Raw genomic sequence first — 10,355 nt, 5'->3', positions numbered from 1 at the left:
GATTTATTGACAAAAACCAACCCTGAGTCAATATATGCACACAAAACAGGGCAACTGAAGATACTGGCTCTTGACTGACCGGGCGTAGCTGACAAAAACTCAGGTCAGAGCAAAAAGAAAGACACGGGAACACTGACACCGGTTTCACCCTCCTTCTCGAGGAGTACCGAGTACTGACACAAGAGCTCGCTCTCTGGTCGACAACACCGGCCCACTGGCACACTGGCCGTCTCTCACGCTGGCTGCCAACCATGCTGGCTCACTGGCCCACTGGCCGTCTCTCACGCTGGCTGCCAACCATGCTGGCCCACCGGCCCACTGGCCGTCTCTCTAGCTGGCTGCCAACCATGCTGGCCCACTGGCCCACTGGCCATCTCTCACGCTGGCTGCCAACCATGCTGGCCCACCGGCCCACTGGCCATCTCTCACGCTGGCTGCCAACCATGCTGGCCCACCGGCCCACTGGCCGTCTCTCACGCTGGCTGCCAACCATGCTGGCCCATCGGCCCACTGGCCGTCTCTCTCTCGCTGGCTGCCAACCATGCTGGCCCACTGGCCGTCTCTCTCTTGCTGGCTGCCAACCATGCTGGCCCACCGGCCCACTGGCCATCTCTCACGCTGGCTGCGAAACCATGCTGGCCCACCGGCCCACTGGCCGTCTCTCACGCTGGCTGCCAACCATGCTGGCCCACTGGCCCACTGGCCATCTCTCTCGCGCTGGCTGCCAACCATGCTGGCCCACTGGCCCACTGGCCGTCTCTCTCGCTGGCTGCCAACCATGCTGGCCCACTGGCCCACTGGCCGTCTCTCTCGCTGGCTGCCAACCATGCTGGCCCACTGGCCCACTGGCCGTCTCTCTCGTGCTGGCCGCCAACCATGCTGGCCCACTGGCCCACTGGCCGTCTCTCACGCTGGCTGCCAACCATGCTGGCCCACTGGCCGTCTCTCACGCTGGCTGCCAACCATGCTGGCCCACTGGCCGTCTCTCACGCTGGCTGCCAACCATGCTGGCCCACTGGCCCACTGGCCATCTCTCTCGCTGGCTGCCAACCATGCTGGCCCACTGGCCGTCTCTCACGCTGGCTGCCAACCATGCTGGCCCACTGGCCCACTGGCTGTCTCTCACGCTGGCTGCCAACCATGCTGACCCACTGGCCCACTGGCCGTCTCTCTCACGCTGGCTGCCAACCATGCTGGCCCACTGGCCGTCTCTCTCTCGCTGGCTGCCAACCATGCTGGCCCACTGGCCCACTGGCCATCTCTCACGCTGGCTGCCAACCATGCTGGCCCACTGGCCCACTGGCCGTCTCTCTCGCTGGCTGCCAACCATGCTGGCCCACTGGCTGTCTCTCTAGCTGGCTGCCAACCTTGCTGGCCCACTGGCCCACTGGCCGTCTCTCTAGCTGGCTGCCAACCATGCTGGCCCACTGGCCCACTGGCCGTCTCTCTCTCGCTGGCTGCCAACCATGCTGGGCCACTGGCCCACTGGCCATCTCTCACGCTGGCTGCCAACCATGCTGGCCCACTGGCCCACTGGCCGTCTCTCTAGTTGGCTGCCAACCATGCTGGCCCACTGGCCCACTGGCCGTCTCTCTTGCTGGCTGCCAACCATGCTGGCCCACTGGCCCACTGGCCGTCTCTCACGCTGGCTGCCAACCATGCTGGCCCACTGGCCCACTGGCCATCTCTCACGCTGGCTGCCAACCATGCTGGCCCACTGGCCCACTGGCCGTCTCTCTAGCTGGCTGCCAACCATGCTGGCCCACTGGCCGTCTCTCTCGCTGGCAGCCAACCATGCTGGCCCTGCTGGGCGGCTCTCTCCAAGGTATGTACCCTGCCGATGAGGAATCAAGGTCACCTGGGCTCAACCAGCAGCTCCACAGGAAGCGGGGCATTACCCAGAGGGGGAAAATTACAGACACAAGGCACTAGGGCCGTAACACCCCTCCCATAAAAACAAACCCTAGGTTTGTTTACAAGAGGGTAATTTCGCACAAACACAACACAACGCACGGCACTGGGGCCGTAACAGTATGTAGTAACAATACAGGTCTTAATGAATATAGATGTTTTATCGTTTTGCATGACGGCTCTTGGTCATTCTGGTGACCTGTTGTGTGTTTTAACTGCTTTCACCCGTGTTTGTTTTTCCCATCGTAACACGCCGCCCGCCATATTTAAGGGCGTGCACAATTGGCTCCCGACAGCCTGATGCCGGCCGGTGTCGTCAAACAAAATGTCCTGCGGTTGAAAAGCTCACAGCTTTGGTCATAACGGCGCCTGCCCCGTCAGACGCCAGGACGCCTTCACGGGTCCCCGTGTCGTTCCCGAGGGCGCCGTGCCTAAAGAGGCTCCCGTGGCACCGAGGTTACCCGGGCTCGACTCGATGAACCTTTTAAATGAACGTCTTTCTAGGCCGGTATGAGCACGCCATGTTATCCTGGTGCGTGCTGAACAAACCTCAGAATCCCACCGGGTGCCGGTCCTGGCCCAGTGGGATTGTGGTGTGGACCAGTTTTGGCGTGAGTGTACCTTCTGGGTAACACTTTAGTATGGGGAACATAAAAAACCTTAATTACTAGTGAATTAGTAATGATCAAGGTGTCACTTTAGTATGGGGAACATATTCTAAGTGACAGAAACTTCATTTAGAGTAATTTAACACTATGAACACTTGTAGTGTTGTGTGTTGTTATGTAAGAACAGAGCATATTCATTAAGTGTTAGTAAGGGAGAATAACTCTTCTTGTGGTACTACCACCTTATAAAGGCCATACTAAGCAAAGCATATTGAGATGGTACTACTAATAAGCAATACTTCTGAGGTTATAGAGGGAAAACTCATAGTTAATGGCTTACTGGTTGTATAATAAGGCCATGCAGAGTAAGGCATTAATGAGTACATAATAATGACCAATTAAGAGCCAATATGTTGCTAATTTGCATGCTAATAAGCACCTAATTAATGGTGACTACGTCCCCCATACTGAAGTGTTACCTAATTTCTGTAAGGTCGGCAGCGTGTTAAGGAAATGACGTCACGCAGTGCACTGTGGGTTTCCAACCGCGCGTTTTGATTTCTTCTAAATTCAAAAAACTCAAAAGCGTCAGAAAGAGGTAAGACGGAGCTTTTGCTGGCAGTCTCTAGGCCCCCGGTCTCGGTCTGAGGCCACGATTCACGATGAGGGATCCTGCTGCCAAGCTCCCTCTTCTCGCACTGGTCCCCAGCATCCTTTGTGCGACTCCACAGAGCAGTCGCACCCCTGTCCTACTTTCCTCATACACTGAAAGGTGTATTTGGGGTCGGCTGGCCTCGAAACACAGCGGGGCCCTGAAGCAGTGAGACAAGGTTGTGGACCGCGGTCGGGGCCTCTTTGTTTTTAAGATCCTGTCTTGTCCTCTCTGCAGGTAAACGCAGATTCAACATCAAGCTGTGGAAGACCTTCACCGACTGTTTCAACTGCCTGCCCATCGCTGCCATCGTCGACGAGAAGATCTTCTGCTGCCACGGAGGTACCGATGACCACAGCCGGCCTTGTCGCCTGCCCCGTGTGGATGAACGTTCTTGCCGGTTTGGTCGTTGTATGTTGGCGTCATGGAGGCCCGCTTGCTGGCTGTCTGTCAAACTTGAAGCTCTTGTCTCTCTCACTTAGTGCCGCATGTCCCGGTAATTGTTTGCATAGCTGGAAGCAGAATGCGGTCCGAAAGATAACGCACATACTATATAGACCTTGTGTGTTCTGAAGTAAGCGGGTCAGAGCAAGTGTGCCGCTGCCGCGGTTTCGCGGGTTACGATTGACGCTTTGTGCACGAATAAGGGCGTATTGACTCGGAAGAGATCTGATGAGCTGTGACCGCTGCGCAAAACTCGCCTTCTTCCGTCTGCCACAGGCCTGTCTCCTGACCTGCAGTCCATGGAGCAGATCCGGCGCATCATGAGACCCACAGACGTGCCTGACACAGGTACGCACACAACCACGCACACACACACACACACACAGCAGCTTCAGCCAGGAAGGGTCAGGATTCCCCTATAATATTTGCATTGTCCCCAATTGTATCCGGCCAATTACCCCACTCTTCCGAGCCGTCCCGGTCTCTGCTCCACCCCCTCTGCCGATCCGGGGAGGGCTGCAGACTACCACATGCCTCCTCCCGTACACGTGGAGTCGCCAGCCGCTTCTTTTCACCTGACAGTGAGGTGTTTCACCGGGGGGGGGGACATAGCGCGTGGGAGGATCCTGCTTATTCCCTCCAGTCCCCCCCCCACCTACCTACCCAAACAGACCACAGGAGGCGCTAGTGCAGCGACCAGGACATACCACCACCTGCAGGCATGGCCATTTGTGTCTGTAGGGATGCCCGACTAGGCCGGAGGTAAAACGAGGATTCACACCGGCCATCCCCCTGGGTCGGTAGGCAACAGAATAGACCGCCACGCTACCCGGACGTCTCATATTTGCATTGATAAGCACCGGTTCTCAGTAAAATATTGCCAGCAGCCACTGCAACAATTATGTTTGGCGTTGAATATTAGGACGGATTTTGTTGTTGCCTGTCACAATTAACGAGAACATCGTTAATTGTGACTTTAAATGACATGTCAATGTCATTTAAGGTCACAATCCTTAACATTTCTCCGGTAACTTGTTGGTAGTTTATCCATCTGGACCATGGAGTCAGGTTGGTACTGTTACCAGTCATCTTTACAACGGTTGGAGATGCTCTCCAGCGTCCATACAGCGCTGCCGAGATGTTTTTACCGTGTCTGAGGAACTCTGGTGCAGCGGTGAGCATGTATGTGTTGGAAACAACTCAAACCGGTTATAAAGACTGAGAAATGGTGCCGCTGTGGTACTGCTTCCATCAGACAGAGGATCAGTATAGCTGGAGAAACAGTAAGCACGGTGGCGCGGTGGTTAGCGCCGTCGCCTCACAGCAAGAAGGTCCTGGGTTCGAACCCCCTGGTTGTCCAACCTTGAGGGTCACCCCGGGTCGTCTTCTGTGTAGAGTTTCACGTTCTCCCCGTGTCTGTGGGGGTTTTGTCCGGGTGCTCCGGTTTCCCCCACCGCCAGAAAGCCATGCGTGTTAGGGTTTATACTCCTGATCGAGGCGTGGCAAGAAGACCTGGAGCTGGTCCCCGGGCGCTGCACGGCAGCTGCCCAATGCTCCTAGCTACACAGCCAGGATGGGTTAAATGCAGAGCAGAATTTCCCCACGGGGATCAATACAGTATCTCGAAATCTCAAATCTCATGACGACGTAATTTGAATTTTAGACGGCCCGCATAGGCTCTGGTCCAAGGATGCCATTTTAGCAAGGCCGTGGTCTATTTACTGTGAGCTAACGGCACACAAGCCACAACAGCTGCTGCTTGTTTTACTCCCAGAAAATCGGTGTCAACAGGTCTGTTTATCTCTGCCTCTGATCGTAGCTTTAACACAGCTATTCGATGTTGATTTGACACTTAGGCCCTGGCTCCCGAAGGAATCTGAAATATCTTTTCAAGTCATAGAAATCCTTCATGCAACTCGAGCCGTGCGGGGCCTCAGGTTTTTGACGTAGCCCTTCCTAGACCCTCTTCATCAAAACCTGGTAGCACATAGCCATAAAAGGCAGGCAACTCCCAGACCACCTCTGAGATCGTCTCTTGGGTCCTGTTATGGTCTTATGATGCTTATGATGTGTCTTACCGTGTCTGGGTGTGGGCTGTGTATGGGCACATGGGGCAGCCGTGAGGATTATTTCCCGCGTCACTGCCTGCATACGCTTTACATGACTTTCTGTTCCTCTTGGACGTGCCACAAAAACACAAAAGCTGGAGTCACACCGTGACGGTGAGAAGGGGTTAGTTTATCCGTTGACCCACATTTTGTGTGTTTCGCCACAGGTCAAATATGGAGATCGGTCGCGACTTGTAACTGGGGCAGTTCAGCCGTCTCCAGACAGCATTATGGGGCGTTAGCACCAGGAACTGTCAGGAGTACCTGGACAGTCTCACCAAATTTTCTCACCAGGGACCACCGCGTTGGGAAGATTTTTCCAGCCGCCGCAGTGAAATTTCAAGCGATATCAGAAAAAAGGAATGTAAGGGCGTCCGGGTGGCGCGGCGGTCTATTCCGTTGCCTACCAACACGGGGATCGCCGGTTCAAATCCCCGTGTTACCTCCGGCTTGGTCAGACGTCCCTACAGACACAACTGGCTGTGTCTGCAGGTGGGGAGCCGGATGTGGTTGTGTGTCCTGGTCGCTGCACTAGCGCCTCCTCTGGCCGGTCAAGGTGCTTGTTCAGGGGGGAACTGGGGGGAATAGCGTGATCCTCCCACGCACTACGTCCCCCTGGTGAAACTCCCTCACTATCGGGTGAAAAGAAGCGGCTGGTGACTCCACATGTATGGGAGGAGGCTTGTGGTGGTCCGCAGCCCTCCCCGGATCGGCAGAGGGGGGTGGAGCAGCAACCGGGACGGCTCGGAAGAGTGGGATAATTAGCCAGGGAGAATAAGGGGGGGGGGGAATCCAAAGAAAAGAAGAATGTATACGTTCATCTGCGATAATTACTGATATTACCCTTTTCTCACTTTCGTTTTTCAGGAGTACAGAATTAGGTTGCTCAGTTCATACAGTGTTAAACTCGTAGGGGGCGCTATAATTTGATTTTCAGGCCTCTGTGTGGTGCAGCTTGTCATGCGGACAGGCATGGTGAGGTAACGAGACCCCTCAATAAAGACCCCAAAAAGTGAGTTTTTAAAACATTAAGCTGTTTTCACACTTGGTCCGCTTTGCTGGTCCAAACTTCGTGCGGTTAGCCCTCCCCCCCACTCCCCCTGCTGGTCTCTTTTCATATTACATTATTTGGTTGCGAACCCTGGTCCGTTTACGTCATCCGCGGGTAAGGAACATGCAGCTTTTATGATGCAAGAGGTAAAATGGAAACCCGCTCGATTTCTTTTATTTTTATTCGTCTTTGTTAATATGGTTAATATTCACTCCACCATACGTGTGCCCTGCTGTGTGAGAGTGACGCAGGCTGCTCGGATAAGGTGTTTGTGGAGACGGGGGGGGGGGGGGGGGCGGGGAGGTTCAGTATGAAATGAATTTGCAGCTTTACTTGCAGGGCCTACACACACATCCTCAAGGTGAGCGGACGGCGTGGCTACCTGCAGCTGTTTCCTGGGCAGGTTTCAGACGTGACGAGCGTGACTTGCCCCGCAGCTGTCCTCTAGCTGCTATGTTTAAGATTGTCGGCGTTTTTGGAAATTGCACGTCAATATAATTGTGATTTACGTTTAATCGGTGTCGTTTACTTCCTGATTTTTGGATCGGATAGCTTTCACGCCAAACGCAAACTGCACCGGGGTTCAGGTGAATTGTGACCCAGACCCCCATTTCCTGGAGGACTCGGGTACGGTCCCTTGGTGCGCACCAGATTTTGGAAATCAGCTTTCACATCAACAACATGAACCAAACTAATGGCTGAAGCAGACTGGGGTCCTGATCAAAAGCTCGAGTGGGAAAGCACCCTAAATCTCTGGTTTTTATGTGTGTGTGTGTGTGTGTGTGTCCTACTAGGCCTGCTGTGTGACCTGCTGTGGTCGGATCCAGATAAGGATGTGCAGGGCTGGGGAGAGAATGATCGCGGCGTCTCCTTCACCTTTGGTGCAGACGTGGTCAGCAAGTTCCTCAACCGCCACGACCTGGACCTCATCTGCAGAGCCCACCAGGTTGGAGGACACACACCGATACACACTACATGCATACGGATGCACTACTCTGAGACGTGGGGTTGGTGATTCATACAACTCCTTTAGATTCATTCGTCACCGTTATCCCATTCTCAACACTAATCACGACTCTAGCCTACAGCGCTAAACGCTGAAACACCTAGCTTCTGTTTTGTTGGCTGACAGAGTTGCTAATTTACGTGGGAAGGACCTTTGTAACAGCAAGACTTCAGTATTCACGTGGACTTGGAGGTGCCCAACCCAAGGAAAACGATTCAGTTATTAGAGTCATATTGGTTGTACAAGCTACAGCATGTCAGCATTATTTCAAAATGCATAGGGCATCCGGGTGGCGTGGCGGTCTGTTCCGTTGCTTAGCAACACAGGGATCGGCGGTTCGAATCCCTGTGTTACCTCCGGCTTGTCTGGGCGTCCCTACAGACACAATTGATCGTGTCTGCAGGTGGGCAGCCGGATGTGGGTATGTGTCCTGGTCGCTGCACTAGCGCCTCCTTAGTCAGTCGGGGAGCCTGTTCGGCGGGGGTAGTGTATTCCCCCTGGTGAAACTCTTCACTGTCAGGTGAAAAGAAGCGGCTGGTGACTCCACATGTATCGGAGGAGGCGTGTGGTAGTTTGGGGAGAAAAGGGGAGAAAACATCCAACAACAACAAAAAAAGAGCATGTCAGAAGACCACATGTTACATACAAACAGCTATCATTCCGCCATTGTTGTATCCTGATCTGCCTCTGCTGCCCCCAGGTGGTAGAAGATGGTTATGAGTTCTTCGCCAAGAGGCAGCTGGTGACTCTGTTCTCGGCTCCCAACTACTGTGGAGAGTTTGACAACGCCGGTGGCATGATGAGCGTGGACGAGACCCTGATGTGCTCTTTCCAGGTACCACCAATAGACAGGACTATGTCAAAGCACCGGGGTAATTCCTTCAGTAAAGGGTGCTAATGTATTTCCCCCAGTCCGGTAAAAAGAACATACAAAATGACGCAAGTGAAGAGTAGAAATTGATATCACTTGGGAGTTTGTCTAACTGGACACAGTGAAAGCTGCACTTTAATCATATCGGTGTGTATTACACTCAGATATACTGCGTCATGGGAGTCAAGTACCTAATGTGTATCATGGAAGTACTCCAAACTAAACGGACGCTGTGTGTGACCTTGCCTAGATTCTGAAGCCATCTGAGAAGAAGGCCAAGTACCAGTATGGAGGTATGAACGCCGGCCGACCCGTCACCCCTCCCCGCACAGCCCAACCCCCAAAGAAACGGTGAAGAAGGATAAACTGACCTACAGAGAGAGAACGAGAGGGATGATTCTGAATGAGCGGTAGTCCCTTGTCAGCTTTTCACAACACAAGACGCCAACACTGCAGAGACAAAATAGACGAACACAACAGTTTTGATCAAGGACCCCACCTCCCCAGCCCTTTTTTTTTTTCCTTCTTCTTCCAAATCTTCCTCTGAACTGTTGTCACGCACTACTGCACTCTTCAACGCTTTTTCTCTCTCGCATCTGTAACCTTGAAATGTTTTTAAAAGTGTTTTAGCAAAACGACAAATTTACAAGGGTGTCATTCTGTTAACATTTCGGGGGTTTTCTTTTTTTTTTGCTTGCTACTCCAACAGAATGACAGCTAGTTCAGTTTACCACATCCCCTTCCTCCTTTGCCTGTACAGAAACAACAGGTGTTAATGATGACTGCTGGGTTTTCAATACATATGGGAAATAAACATTTGATTGAGATGCTTAATGTGTTTTCTTTTAGGAAATATAAAACTTGAAAGTCTCAATTTACCAGTCAGTCTTGGTTCCAACCCTCACCTATGGTCATGAGCTTTGGGTAGTGACCCGAAAGGGTGAGATCGCAGATACAAGCGGCTGAAATGAGTTTCCTCCGTAGGGTGTCTGGGCTCAGCCTTAGAGATAGGGTGAGGAGCTCGGACATCCGGAGGGAGCTCGGAGTAGAGCCGCTGCTCCTTCACGTCGAAAGGAGCCAGTTGAGGTGGTTCAGGCATCTGATTAGGATGCCTCCTGGGCAAGGCGCCTTCCTTTGGAGGTTTTCCGGGCACGTCCAACTGGGTGGAGACCCCATGTCTGATCTGCTCTGGGAACGCCTTGGCATCCCCCAGGAGCTGGAGGGCGGTGCTGTGGAGAGGGACGTCTGGCGTGCCCTACTTATCTTGCTGCCACCGTGACCTGACCCCAGAGAAGCGGCTGATGAGATGAGATGAGGTACCACCTCAGGGACGCCTTTCAAAAAGTCTGAAATTCCGAATGGGCGTTACACAACCACTGGCTCCCCTAAAGTACAGTTGGAATGACAACTCGTTATGTACCAATTAGAAAGCTGCAAAGCCTTCCAGCGATTCAGTTGTACGAGTCGAACCTCTAGCCTTCCAGCGATTCAGCTGTTATTTGAACCTTTAGCCTTCCAGCGATTCAGCTGTAGAGTCGAACCTCTAGCCTTCCAGGGATTCAGCTGTAGAGTCGAACCTCTAGCCCCCCAGGGATTTAGCTGTAGAGTTGAACCTCTAGCCTTCCAGCAATTCAGCTATTAGTCCAACTTCTACCCTTCCAGCGATTCAGCTGTTAGTCGAACCTCGAGCCTTCCAGCGATTCA

The 10,355-nt window shown here is 53.2% G+C and overlaps 2 protein-coding genes across 2 annotated transcripts in view; one reads left to right on the top strand and one right to left on the bottom strand.

Moving 5' to 3' along the window:
• Window positions 1–9,478, top strand: part of LOC130130783 (serine/threonine-protein phosphatase PP1-beta catalytic subunit) — a 22,648-nt gene extending 13,170 nt beyond the window's left edge. Inside the window, exons 4-8 of the mRNA XM_056300607.1 lie at window positions 3,409–3,513; window positions 3,892–3,963; window positions 7,569–7,720; window positions 8,481–8,615; window positions 8,902–9,478. Coding sequence (XP_056156582.1) covers window positions 3,409–3,513; window positions 3,892–3,963; window positions 7,569–7,720; window positions 8,481–8,615; window positions 8,902–9,006 — 569 coding nt within the window. The 3' untranslated portion in view covers window positions 9,007–9,478. The remainder of the gene's footprint in view (window positions 1–3,408; window positions 3,514–3,891; window positions 3,964–7,568; window positions 7,721–8,480; window positions 8,616–8,901) is intronic.
• Window positions 1–10,355, bottom strand: part of rela (v-rel avian reticuloendotheliosis viral oncogene homolog A) — a 238,703-nt gene that overhangs the window by 41,032 nt on the left and 187,316 nt on the right. The window lies entirely within an intron of this gene.

The sequence above is a fragment of the Lampris incognitus genome, chromosome 20 (assembly GCF_029633865.1).
Source record: "Lampris incognitus isolate fLamInc1 chromosome 20, fLamInc1.hap2, whole genome shotgun sequence".
Lineage (NCBI taxonomy): Eukaryota > Metazoa > Chordata > Actinopteri > Lampriformes > Lampridae > Lampris > Lampris incognitus.
The sequence above is the reverse complement of the archived record's forward strand: the minus strand, read 5'-3'. Positions and strand labels throughout refer to the sequence as shown.